The sequence below is a fragment of the Physeter macrocephalus genome, chromosome 4, assembly GCF_002837175.3.
Source record: "Physeter macrocephalus isolate SW-GA chromosome 4, ASM283717v5, whole genome shotgun sequence".
Lineage (NCBI taxonomy): Eukaryota > Metazoa > Chordata > Mammalia > Artiodactyla > Physeteridae > Physeter > Physeter macrocephalus.
This window is the reverse complement of record NC_041217.1, coordinates 55,354,141-55,368,116: the sequence shown is the minus strand read 5'-3', so window position 1 is coordinate 55,368,116 and position 13,976 is coordinate 55,354,141. Positions and strand designations below refer to the sequence as shown.

Here is a 13,976-nt window from a genome sequence, read left to right as displayed (position 1 = left end):
GTGTGGAGAAAAGGGAACCCTCTTGCACAATTGGTGGGAATGTAAATTGACACAACCACTATGGAGAACAGTATGGAGGTTCCTTAAAAAACTAAAAATAGAATTACCATATGACCCAGCAATCCCACTACTGGGCATATACCCAGAGAAAACCATAATTCAGAAAGACACATCCACCCCAATGTTCACTGCAACACTATTTACGATAGCCAGGTCATGGAAGCAACCTAAAGGCCCATCGACTGACGAATGGATAAAGAAGATGTGGTACATATATACAATGGAGTATTACTCAGCCATAAAAAGGAACAAAATTGGGTCATTTGTAGTGAGGTGGATGGACCTAGAGTCTCATATGGAGTGAAGTAAGTCAGAAAGAGAAAAAACAAATATCATATAATAACGCATATATGTGGAATCTAGAAAAATGCTACAGATTAACCTGTTTGTAAGGCAGAAATAAGGATACAGATGTAGAGAACAAACGTATGGAGACCAAGGGGGGAAAATGGGGCTGGGGTGGGGTGGTGGTGGGATGAACTGGGAGATTGGGATTGACATGTATACACTGATAGGTATAAAATAGGTAACTAATAAGAACCTGCTGTATTAAAAAAAAAAAAAAGACTGTCTTTGGTCCTTGCTCTCTCCAGAAACAGCAGGGGCAGTGGGCGGGGCATAGACCTATGGGCGTGGTCAGAGCGGGCTCCTACCTGGGGAGCATGCACAGCGCCTGCTAGACCCCTGCCTCGGGTATTTCCAGTTCCCGCCTCTCAGCCTTGCAATGTGGGACACCTCGAAGGAGGGGTAGTAGAAAACCAGGTGTGACTGAAAACCCGGAGCACAGAGTGTTCGGCGGAGAGGATGGGGTGCAGACTGGGGTGCAGTAAGTGTGCCTTCTGCGGCAGCTTGAACAACCTCCTGCAAAACCCACTGGAGCTCGAGAAGGGGGTGGGACAGGCGGTGGGTGCCATCTGGGAAGTGGGGAGGGTTGCCCCTGGCAGAGGAACCTGAGGAGAGCATGAGTAAAGTACTAGACCACTGTTAGGTTTCCCAGGGTGCACTTTTAGTTTTACCTGTCTCCAGGTGCTGCAGCATTTTAGTAAACAAGTCTGCCCACCCCTGCCTAAGTCCCGAATGTCTGTCCTCACAGATGTTTAGTCGTGCTCAGAGCCCGCCAGAAACGGGGCCGCAGGAGAGCTTGAACTGAGGGCAGGCTGAGCCCAGGGTCTGCAGAACCATGTTTGAAGTTTTTGACTCAATGCGGGACATGTAGCCTGAAGTTTGAAATGCACCTTGAGCTTTTTAAAATCCTATTCCTGTGAAAATACAACATAATTTCACCATTGGTGCTTTTTGAGGACCGCGAGGAAGGGCATATGACACACCCAACTTCTTTCCGGAACAGTTCTGGCTAGTTGTTCAAGTCTAAATTTAATCCAAGGCCTACATTTCCATGGGTGAGTGTGCTACTGGTTGTAGGAAGCCGTCTGTGGACAAATGAGGATAATAGTGAATTAGCAAGTCTGGAGAGGAGAGCCCATCAGCAGAATGACAAATTTAGGATCTTTAAAGACATCTGGTCAGCGATGCCGGAGCTCGTGATTGACTGAGTGATTAATAATGGAAAACCCTTAGTTCAGTGTTTCCGCCTTCCCTCGCCCACTTCCCCAGCCGGGACCGGCTGTCTGCGCCAGCCTGCCAGAGATGTTTCCAGCTGAACAGTGGAGGCATTTAGGCCCCTCATCTTTGACCTCTGGGAGTTTAAGGTTTGAGGGTTTTTTTTTGCGGTACGCGGGCCTCTCACTGTTGTGGCCTCTCCCTTGCGGAGCACAGGCTCCGGACGCGCAGGCTCAGCGGCCATGACTCACCGGCCCAGCCGCTCCGCGGCATGTGGGATCTTCCCGGACCGGGGCACGAACCCTCATCCCCTGCATTGGCAGGCGGACTCTCAACCACTGTGCCACCAGGGAAGCCCAAGGTTTGAGTTTTAATTCAGTTTTATCTGTGTGCTCCCTAACTGACAGCTCACCAAAAAGACTCCCAATTCCCTTTCATATCTGATACACTTCCATTCACCTTATGGAGTGCGTCCAAGGGCCTCACTTCAGGGTCACCCTGACTTCCAGCCCGTAGTTCACTGTCAGTAGCTTCCCTCCAACACACAGAGCACTGGAATACAGGGAAAGGGCTGAAGTCTTTGCTCCCCTGCTCTCTGAGGCCTACTGCCCCCAGTTTTCAGAACGCATCCCTAATTCTGCGGTGGATTTTCCCCCAGGCTAAAGCAACTAGACAAGCACAGCCAGGCCACAGCCCAGCAGCTGGTGCAGCTCCTCAGCAAGCAGAACCAGCTTCTGCTGGAGAGACAGCCTGTCTGAAGACGTGGGACGTCTGAGATCCCAGGTACTGTTCAGGGCGCCTCACCCACCAGAGAATGCACCTGGGTACACGTGGTCTTTCCCTTGTTCCTTTTACAGAGCTGCATCTTACCAGGCTAAAATCCCCGGGGATCACGTTGGTTAGCGAATAAACTGGGAGGGAGATCTTGAAGACTGTGCTGGGCACAGTGGAGGACACAGAAGTGCGGGCCCTGGACCTGCCCTCTTTAGTGAGCTAAAGTCCGTACGGGAGAACAGACCCACAGCGAAGCACCAAGCCACACGGAGTGCTGAGCAGCACCGTGTGGGCAGCACCGCTGAGGAGTGCAGGAGGCGGGAGAGCGGGGCGGGCTGCAGTGGTCAGGAGGCTTTCTGGAGGAGGTCGGCTTTGAACTGCCCCCGGGGGATGTGTCTGTTTGAATTGGTGGAGGAAAGAGGTGCTCCCAATTAGGGGAGTCCCTGTGAATGGAACGTAGGAGTCTTGCTTTAAATCAGCTGGCTGATAATTGAGCTAGGGTTTGGAGTGCTTGCGGAGGGTGTGGCGGTGTTCCATAGATAACATGCATTAACTCTCATTACTCTTGAACAAGCCTGCAAGATTGATTATCCCCATCTTACAGATGGGGAAGCTGAGGCTCAAACAAGCGCATACAGCTAGCAAGTCGGGACACTGAAAATGGAGCCTAAATCTGGCTCCTTAACAGACTTTCCCTGCTCAGGTTAGGTCTGGGGCCACCAGCAGGGATAATGGGGGAAAGAGTGTCCAGGTGAGTTTGGTGTAGGGAATGAAACCTTTTTTTTTTTTTTTTTCCCTAAATTGCTTCTCTCCCTGTCAGGGAGGCTGGGCTTTTTACCTCATCAAGCAGTTTGTTAGGATAATGGGGTGCTCCATGAGTGCCCGGGGGACGCCGTGCAAGAAGTGCTTGGAATGATTAATGGGAAAAATGCATCAGGAAATGAAAACGATGAGACATTGTCTCGTTCTTTTTTCAAAATGACCATGTGCCCAAACAGGTATCGAGGAGCCACTATCCTTTGAGTGATTTTTCCCACTCAGCCCACCAAACTCCTCTGCAAAAGTCCTCATTTCTTCCACAAATAGTAAATAAGCATCCCCAGGAGCCAGTCATTGAGCTCAGGCCAGGGGACGGAGACACACCTGCACTGTCCCCTCCCAGGGCCTCTGAGGCTGGTCGCAGGGAAGGGTGGTGCACAAGCCACAAGCCCTACAGTCACACAGGCATCCGGGATGCTTGTATAAGCATCATATAACACATAAATAAAGGAACATGGGTTCCAGGGCTTCTCCTCACACACACACCAAGACAGCATCTCTGGGAGCAAGGGCCCAGGAATCTGCATTTTAACGAGCTGTTTGGATAATTCATTGAAGACACTAGGGTTTGAGAGCCTCTGAAAGTGTTGGGAGGCAGAAAGAACAGAGAATGATTCCAGAATGCAACGTTGTCCCTAGGCCCTGAACAAGTCATTGAAGTCTCTTCTAAGCCTCAGTTTCCACATCTGCATAGTGGGTACCATACCAGCCTAACTCAAAGGGACACTGGAAGTGTTAAATGAGGGCAGCTGCGAGGTGCATGGCAGGTTGTCTTGCATATTACAGGCCAAAGAAATATCAGGGTTTTACTTTTCCTCTCTCCTCCCCAAACTGGGGAAGGTCCTGGGAGAAGCACACGTTGGGCAGAGATCCTGTGGGACCAACAGCCATGGAACGATGTTCACTGCTCTCACCCAGCTCCTCCAATGTGTGCAGTCACCTCATCCTGTACCTGTGCGGCCAGACCTCGACCAGAACTCAGCTGTCTGGGCAGGTCCTTGAGGGGGGCCCTGGGTGGTGCCAGCCAAAGGTTGGGGCCATCAGGTCTCCAGACAGCTGGAGGGACTCACAGCACCAGTGGAGCTCCTGGCCTCCAAGAGCTGAGAACGACTTCAGAACGTGGGTTGTGGAGAGTCTTCTATACAAGCTCTGAGAATGTGGCACTTTCTTCACCATTCTGGACCAGATCATTATCCTGTGGGGTTTGCCTTTTAACTCCCCATCTGCCTACCTGACAGCCCACTTAGATCTTAACATGGATCATCAATGCTTAGAAACCTCTTCCAGGGCTTTAAAAACCCGATAATTGCCAAATGGATTGCAAAGTTTTTGTAAAATGCATTTAAAAAACCCCCTAAAACCTCAAAATTCTTCAGAAAAATGAGCAGGTCTTTTTTTCCCTTGCCTGAAGCAACAGAAATGATTTGACCATCCTATGCTATCTGATACTGGCCCATCTGGCTCATCTCTAAAGGGATCTTTCAGATTCAGATATTGCATTTGGAATTATTTTAATGTGAACATGACAAAAGAAGCTTGGTAGAGAAAATGTTGGCTTTCAGTAGCAAATACTGGCATTCAAAGAGGAGGCAGGAACCCAGGCAAGCTCTCTACTCTCTAAACCAAAGGCCCACTCTTTGCGCCCAAGTGCAGCGTTAGACCTGGTTCTGCCGTGGAATAAACTTGAACTGTGAGTTTAGTTTCCAGGGAGCCCTTGAGGTAAGTAAGGCTGCCATTTGACCCCGGCAGGCATTTGGAGGGTGCTGCCTCCCGAGGGATCCAGAGTCACCGGCCACACCCACTTCACACCCACCCTTCTCCCGGAGGGAGTCCTCTGGCTTGTCTCTGGTTTCAGGATGGTTTAGCGCTAAAGCTTCCATTTTCCCAGCCTGGATGAATTAAGCATAATAATTTTACACGTCAAACTCTCAAAATCTCTATCCACTGGATTCTCAAAAGAGAATGGATATTTTCTGGCCTGGGCAGCTGCTCTGAAGCTGAGTCACATCCCTCCAATTTGTTCCTGTGCCTGGGCCCTGGGCCCTGAAGCAGATGACAAGCTCGGGTTGGCCAGTGGCCTCTGACAGGAAACATCTAGACTGTTTAGGAGGCTTTATTATTCTAAATTGTTTCTGCTTAACTTCTGAAACATGCACAGCAACATGCCTGGCTGAGGGGGCCGCTCAACGTCCTAACTGCCACTGTGACACATTCTTTGGCCATGAGAATTCCCATCTCCCCTGAAACGCTGCTGTTGTGTGGTGACCAGCCTGGCGAGAGTCGGGCTGGCCTTGCGGCTGACCCAGTGGACATGGCTCAGTTTGCTGATCGCCAAGTTCAAGGCTGCTCTTCTGACTTGTTCTTAGTTTAGGACTGATTAAAAACACTGGCTTTATGAATCTCCTGCTTCACTCCTGGGGAAAACACTTCTGGGAGACAGCTTTTGAAACATCATGAATTGCTATGTTAGTTCTTGTAGTGAAATAGAGACATGAAAACACTAACCCAGTCTTACTCCAAACATGATTCTCCTCTGTTCTCTTCAGGGACAGGAGTGGAGGACTGGGCCGTGGGAGTGACTGTGGTTGTTGGGGGGTGGGGACTTGAGGGGTGGTGTCCAGGATGCAGAACCTGGGCCCCAGGGGAGTCTTGGTAAGGCCTGACAGCTGGGAGCGGGGTCAGGGGTCTGTGACCCAGTGCCTGGGGCTCTAACATCTGGCCAGGATGGGAGGCGGCAGCTGGTGAGGAACTTAAGAGTCCTTTCTTGGGGAGAATGGCATCTGAGAGACGGGAGAGAATGGAAATTATCTGTCCACTTAGAGGACTGTCATTTACATCAAGATTATTTTACTTGTATATTTATTTGGTGATGGATATGGTTTCAGCTAATTTGCATTTTCTGATAGCCTCTGTCCCAACAGGGTGTTTGATTCCATCCTCAGTGTTCAGTCTGGGGAGGGATGCCTTTTTAGTCCCTTCAGATGCATCACTTTTACAGTTTAGAAAACAGCGTCTGAAACCGACTTATTGGTGATTAATCAGTTGGCCCTATGACTTTTGAGCATTTTTCGCAGTGAATTTACTTTCTAATTTGATTTAAACTTGTGCATGGATCCAGCAGACATATGTGATTATGTTCAAAATCATGGAGATTACCTCGTCACACCAAAGGATTCATGAAGAAAGCTGGAAACACGCACAAGGAACAAAGACACAGATGATGACGAAGGGAGGAAAGGCCCGTTTGTGACCTGAAGGAAAGGGAGGGGGAGGCTTCAGAACTGTGATCTCCAGTGAGGGCCGCGCAGCTCCTGCGGGCCCCTGCAGACTGAGCTGTAGGGTCGCCCAGCTGGGACTTGAGGTGTCCACAGAGTCTGTGGTGGTCCTTCCTTGAGCCCTGAGGGCTTCACCCAGTTACATCGGAGCTTCCACGAAGCTAGCTACCTGCAAGACAGATGGTGCTTGAATAGAACAGCAGATACACTGAATAAAATAAATTAAAAAGCCTCCTCCTGAACCAAGATTTTTTGGAAAGAATTCTAAATAGATGAAAACAAACAATTTGATTTCAACCAAATTGTTGTTTTTTTGTTTTTATCCTGATTTTCACCCGAATTGTCAGTCTCAAAAATAAACACTGATACATTCCCAGAAAATATTTTTCAAATAAAAACTGACTCTGTTAAAGTTTGCCCTGATTCTTTCAAAACTGTGTACAAGACACTGTCAACCGAAGTGACTTGCATATTTTTTTAAATAAACTTGAACATATGCAGCGAAAATGTCATTAACTCCCTGCTGCCTGAGGGTTGTTAAAGAATGACGTAAGACCCCTGGCGCGGCATTTCTAACCTGGGGTCTGGCGACCCTCAGAGCAGCTTCCTCAAACTCAAATAGCATAGTTTAACTTTTTTTCTTTTTTTAACTAAAGGCCCTGTGTGTAATTGATATTGAAAAGTGCATACAGCTTCATTTAAGCCAAACTTGCTCTTCGTTAACAGTTAGTTCACTTTGTCCAAGACTGAATAATTTCAGAATAAGACTCATGGAAGAAAAATAAATTGAATTTTACATTGCTTCAGATACATTTGCTCCACTTATTGCTTCCCGAGTCAGACATTACATTTTGCAATATAAATTCACAATCAAGATTTTAAAGGGAGCTAAATATTTTAATCCAATTAGACAAGTGAACAAAACACTGAATATTACATGTAGTGTAGATAAGTGGTTCTTGCCTTTAAAAGACTGTAATTCCGTCACATTACAACCCCAAATGTCAATGTTGTCTTTATTTTTAACGCTTTCAAACATGAGGCAGCCAGAGGCTCCACTCTCTGCTGTTGGTGACACTGTCTGTCCTTTGGGAATTCTTAAAATCTATTTACCATGGAAACATGGTGCGTATAAAACACAGACCCCTGCCCATGTGCAGGGGAAGTTCTCGTGACTCATGAGAGTCAAGAAAGCTGGAAGATGACATGCTGGGGATCCCGAGGGTTGTGGAAGGAACCCCCGTGCTGGAGTGTGCTCTGGGGAGAACCTGGCACAGCAGTCCCGCCCCTGGGCGTGCATGGCCTCCGACTCTGACCGCTCCTGTCTGTGCACGGGGCTCCCTGCATCCCCCCACGTTGCAAGTCCCAAGTCCAGATCGAGCTGCTGTTTTCCAGGAAGCTAAAGCGTCATTGTCCTCACTTTCTTTCTGCAAGGAAGTCTGTCCTGCCTCTACCGTTGCGTTTTTCTGGCTTCTGTAGTTCTTCTCAGATTTTGGAGCCCAGAGGCAGCAAAGCCAGGCCCCAGAGTCCAGGGAAAATGGAGCCTGAACTCTGCCTGCCACAGAGCTTTCATTGTCAGAGACCCAGCCAGGCAGCTGGCAGGGAAGAATAAATCGAGGATCTGTGGCGACCTTGCTGTGAACTCCTGCCCGTTTGGCAGCTGTGCTGGCCGGAGGGGTACGCAGCACAGCCAGAGCTCCGGTGACTTGTGTGGGGCAGAGGCAGGCCTCTCCTGACCTGCAGTTCGCGACCTTGAGCCCCGTGCTGGGTGGAGAACTGCCTTCTTACAGGTCAGTGGTCATGTCTGAGGCCACGTTTCCACAGTTCTGCAGGGGACTGGTGAGGACAAATTGGTGACCACCCATAGGTCACATGGCTGATTTATTCCGGGTTGCCTGATATATTTGATTCCTACTTAATGCCAGAAATATCAAACGTGGTTGCTCTTTCACTAAGCTGGTTGGAATAACATTAAAAAGAGCCTGGACTTTGAGGTCAAACTGACTGGGTTCAAATCTCAGTTCTGTACCACTTCAGGTAAGTTTTTCACTTCCACATCGCTCAGTTTCTGGTTAAAAAAAAATGGTAATAGAACCAGCGTCCTTTTAAAACGGAGCTCTCTGCATTACCAGGGCCCAGAAGAGATGACCGTCCAGCAGGGTAGCACTGTGATCGCTGAAGGCTTGAAAGGGCCACTTGGAGAAATCATTTAGCATCCATTTTGCACAGATGGAAAAATCAGGCCCAGAGGAGTGGAGTGACTAGAACTGGGAAATGAATGGGGAGGGAAATGAACTTCCAGAGAGACTGGTATTCATTCCCTGGGACATGGGCTGCATGGAAGGGGGAGGGAGGCCCCTCTCTCTCCCGGGGCAGCCGCCTGGAGCTGGGCCCCAGCTGAGAAAGCCGCAGAGCAGTGGCCTGGCTCCCAAAGTGGGGACACATGGAGGACGGTCCTGGGGGCTTCCCTGGAGCTCTGTCAGCTGAGGCCAAGCTTTGAAATGCCCCAGATAGAGGTTGGGGGAGGGATTCTACCTTCTTTCTTGAGTTAAAAATAGATGCTTTTCTGCCGGAGGCATGAGGAACAGGTCCTTTTTTTTTTTTTTTTTTTTTTTAACCTGGCCACACAGAGATGGAAAACGTACAAATGAGCAAGGGGAAAGAGCAAGAAGGAGGGATATTCCATTGGGAGGGGCTGCTAAGAGGCCGGGTGGAGGTGCACAGAGAAGAGACAGATGATGGAAACACGGGGCAGGCTGAGCTGTGAGCATCCGCATGCGCGGGGCCTGGCTGGTGCCGTGACGCCCCTGGGCCGCAGGCTTGGGGACAAAGCCTCAGAGAAGGTTCGGCTGCACCCCGCAGTGTGGTTGCTTGGTGAACAATGCAGGTCACCCAGAGAGACTCGTTTTTTAAACTTTGAATTTAAACTTTGGAAACAAATTAGACACACAAGTCAGGGTTTGTGGAGAGAAGGCTCTGTTAGGGTTTAAAACGAGAACAAAGAAAACGGGTCACTGATAGCGGGCTTGCAGTTGGGGAGCATTTTTATCATCTGTGGACAGCACTTCAGAAGAGCAGCTGCCAGGGTGCTGTCAGCCCTCCTCAACCTGGAGGACAGCCACCGACAACTGCAGATGTGGCCACACCACCCAGGGGGGCCACAGCAAGGGGCCTTGGTGACAAGTGTGATGATCCAGGGATGGGAACATGGTGGCTGAGGGCTCAAGCCACGGTTCACACTGGCTGTGTCCCATCGGCACACACACCTTCGTCTCCCTTACAGCCCGACCTCACCGTGTCCACAGTGGTGTGGGCAGTGAACCAGCTTTCTGGAAATAGGCATGGCTAATGTCCCTAAGAAGTGATGGCAGACGAGCCAGATTTTGGCAGTAACTAAAGATTCTGTCTCTCTGGACATGCTCCCTGCCTAAGGGGAAGAACCGAGAAACATTCTTTACTAAACATCCAGACATCCAAGGGTGACACCGAGAGCTGTTTAGCAGGAAGACAGTGACATAACAGGGTACATGATTCATTCAGTCACACTTGCTGAATGCTCACGATGGGTCGGACAGTGAACAGTAAGTACTGTGATATGAAAGTGAGGAGGAATGCAGGGCTTTGCACCAAAACCAAATGAAAGAGAAAACCGATGGAGCCCGGGAGAGAAGTGTGGGCTGACCCCTGGGCAAGTGCCAGCAGGGAATGGGCCAGGCGATGGGCAGTTCCTGGCGGGAACCGCGAAGACTCATGTGAGAACTGCCCGTTTCCTGGAGCTTGGTTTCAAAAAATTCCCACAATACATTTCCCTTCTACTTCAGGTCTTTACTGTTCTGTGTTGTGCATGTTACAGGTATGTGTCTTTTCTACCTCAAGTTCAGTTAAATTTTTTTTTTTTTTGAAACGTGCCTATTGCAGTTTATGCTTATTCTCGTATTCAAAGACGCCCTCAAATCTCTAAAGTTAGAAAGTAAGCCACCATTTCCAGAGCACCCGGTGGGCGGGCAGCCTGCCTGTCTGTGGGACAGGAGGGTCATTCAAGCCAGTCATTCACTGGATCAGTTCAGTCAGGACCGGAATGCAAATCAGCTCTTGGAGATCCTGTGTTGGATGGGCAAATGGAGTTGGCGGCAGCCTCTGAGGACAGGGGGCGCCCTTTCTGCAGTGGCAGGGCCCTGGGGCTCCCTGGCCTCCTTGTGATGCTCCAGGAGCCCCGTGGGCGCCACGGAAGAGGGTCCATCCACCTCCCCAACTCCCAGAGAGATGCACACGGACACCACTCACTTCCTCACCACGTCTGGGGCCTCCCACTGTCTGAGAGCAGAGGCTGCCCACAGTACTCTAATTGCCCCGTGTCGAAACCCACAGAAATGCTCACTAAAAAGTCATGAGTGTCTTACATACACTGGGAAATCTACTTGAAATGTAAACGTTTTCTCATTTCTTAAAAAAGATAACAGGCTAATTTTCGTATTTTTCTTGTGCAAACTCTGATGTTGGAAACGCTGATCACTCGTTGTCCTGTCTTGGAAATCCTCCACAAGTAATCGTGGCTTAAGTTGGGTAGACAAGAGCCCTCTCTAATTCAGGAAATCTCTGTTGGGGAGTGCAGAGCCCACTTGTTTCTCTTGAAGATGATTCTCACCCAGCCAAAGAGAAACCAGATGGGGCCCGTGTCCCTGCATTATGTTCCAATTCATCTCGTGAAGTAAAAACTGGGACTTGGTAGTTATCCTAGCCCTCTGTCTAGTCCCTACCATCCTAGTGACTTCACACTCCTGGAGGGCAAAGACCGTGTCTTAGTCATCTTCCCACACAGTACACAGTAGGTACTCGAGAAACATCCTGTGCAATGTAACTATTTCCAGTGGTTTCTGACACCACTTCCTGACGTGGGTTAAACTAATTTGAACAGCCACATCCGCTAGGGCAGGCAGCAGTATTCAGTACTTTCCTAACTTGCGACTCCCTCAACCCAATTTTCATGAGCTAGTTTTGAAACATTTATTCCTGTTTAAAACTAGGAGACGACATACACTAAATTCCCTCTTCCAGCATGTGGTAGGTGGTTTCCATGTGAAAATGCCTTTATATATGTTAAAACACATTGTCTGCATCTAAACATTTGGAGGTGTTAGCTTGTTATCATTTCACCAGGCATTTCTTAGGGACACTTGGTCTATCCACATCCTGTTTTATTGTCTAGTTTTACTCACTGTAATGTCTGAGCAATTTTCAGTAAACAGATTCTGGCACTAATCAGTGTCTCCTTTCTCCTGTCCACGGGGGAAGAGGTGGCTCTTTAGCTGTGTCCTGTCATCAGACCACCCTTATTTAAGAGACACGCAGAGGTCTGGAATATAGCTTGTTTTCAGATTTAAAGCATTAAAAGAGTTCACCTTATATTCCTACAAACTTTTCATACAGTTGGCTACGTACAATTTCTATATTTTTTGCATAATAACTTTCTACAGAAACTTAGAAAGAGGTAACTAAACCAGTGAGAAGACAAATCACATTGAAGAACATAATCTATTTAAACTTACTTTTTATTATCATTTTTTCCAGTTACCCAGCATGCCACAATCTGATTGCTGACCTGGATGAAACAGTGAAATAAACGATTTACAAAGAGATATTTACATTCATCTGATTTATACGTAATATGCCACAATGCACCGCGACCTTCCCAGTGGACCCCACCTTAGACTGCAGCGGGCTGCGTCGTCACCGCCACATTCGTTGCCAAGCGGTCCCTGCAGGATGGATGGGCTGGAGCTGAAGTCTGACACTAGATGAGGAGACCTCCTGGTGTATGTTTTCAGAAAAGGCTCGAAGTTATTATGTTTTTATATCTGCTCATTTGTATGCTTTGTTACACATGTGAATTTCAATAAATGAATTTTTTGAAGACTTGAAATGTTTCCTTTTTATCTTGTAGTGATGAAAAAAACACACCAAAAAAAGGCACATATTTTAACTAGGCTAAAGGGTATTAAGGACCAAACCTTTTTTCCTGCCATTCATGTCTCTTTCCCTCTTGGAGAGATCTATATATATTATCCTTCAACTTTATTTGCTTTTAATCAACAGCCCATAAGACTCCATTATTTATCATCCTGCTAATTTGTGCACAATCAGAAGACACCAGGAAGCACTAGGCATTATCCTCTCCACTCTGTTAACACCAAAAACAGACAAAAAGCATCTTTGGCTTGGTGGTGTCATGTTTCTTCTTCAATATGCAGTAATTGAGAGGAGGCTAAAAATGTACTCAGTGAAATTACAAAATTTACTAAGAGTTCTATCAAACATCTGTACACAGATCATTTTAGCTTAACATAGTATTTCTACTATACACAATTAAGCCCTCAAGTGCGTTAAAGTAATAAAAAATGGGCGCTGCAAGTGTTGTGTTGTCCTTGAGGATGACAATGGAACACTAAGGGCAAGGCTGCAGTCGGGACAAGTCCCTGACCCCAGGCTGTTCTCCCTGGCACAGATCTGTCACCATCATCACATCACATCCTCCTCCTCCTCCTCATCATGGCCTCTCAGAAGGATGTGGATTAGGCTCTGGAGGCAGTGGGATGATACACCCGCAAAGACCATTGAGTCTCTTGAGCATGGACAAGGTTCAAGCCTGAAAGAACAGAACTTCCATTCAGATTCAGAAGTTTTTTTTGATTTCATCAAGTGTGCTAGACATAAAGGATGTCACATAAGATATATTAATTGTCCCTAATTCTGTTTCAGGAACAGTAAATAAATTACACAATATTCTAAAAATAGCACCTTTAAAGAATTATAGAGGTCACTTTATGTTAGCCTCCTGGATCTGTCAACCCCAGTGGTTTTGAGAGAAGAGCACATGTAAGAATGCCCTCCAGTTTGGTTGTGTGACATACACATACATGCGTGACCAACTTTGGTCCCAAAGCCGTTCCTCTATCTGGCTTGAGTCACAGAAGCAAAGCCAAGCTTCTACAATAGTATATAGGTTTATGAGGTAAAATCAGAAAAATGACCCTAGGTAAATCAGACTGTAGTCCAACCATCCTACCCATCTGTTACCCACGTTTCAGTTGGTTAATTTGCCACGACGTTTTAAAAATATACTCTAAGAAAGGAAGTATGCAGCGCAACACATGATCAGGAAGACATTACTGATGAGCTACATTCCTTAAGAATTCTGGGTCCGAACCACCTGGTGCGAGGACTGTTAGGGGCTTAACAAATCTCAAAAAATACTTATTCTATATCTCCAGCTTCACAGATCTCTCCTAAACCCATTGTTGGGAAGTCAGCATCCCCCGCTCTGGAAGCAGCCCTTCATCAAAGTTTGTACAGTTGCACTACTGCCATTTTATTGAAGTAATAAAATAAATCCTGTGTGTGTTTTGAGCTACAAGAAATTTACATACTTTCCTGTCACACTTTATATAGACTGGGTTAATACCAGGTGACGCTATTAATCTTTTTTTTTTT

At 47.5% G+C, this 13,976-nt stretch overlaps 1 protein-coding gene across 1 annotated transcript in view; it reads left to right on the top strand.

The window, feature by feature from the left end:
- SDCCAG8 (SHH signaling and ciliogenesis regulator SDCCAG8) overlaps positions 1-13,976 on the top strand; it is a 268,791-nt gene extending 254,815 nt beyond the window's left edge. The window contains 3 exon segments of the mRNA XM_007106891.4: positions 2,279-2,368; positions 2,370-2,403; positions 12,057-13,976. Of these exon segments, the coding sequence (XP_007106953.3) occupies positions 2,279-2,368; positions 2,370-2,403; positions 12,057-12,086 (154 nt within the window). The 3' untranslated portion in view covers positions 12,087-13,976.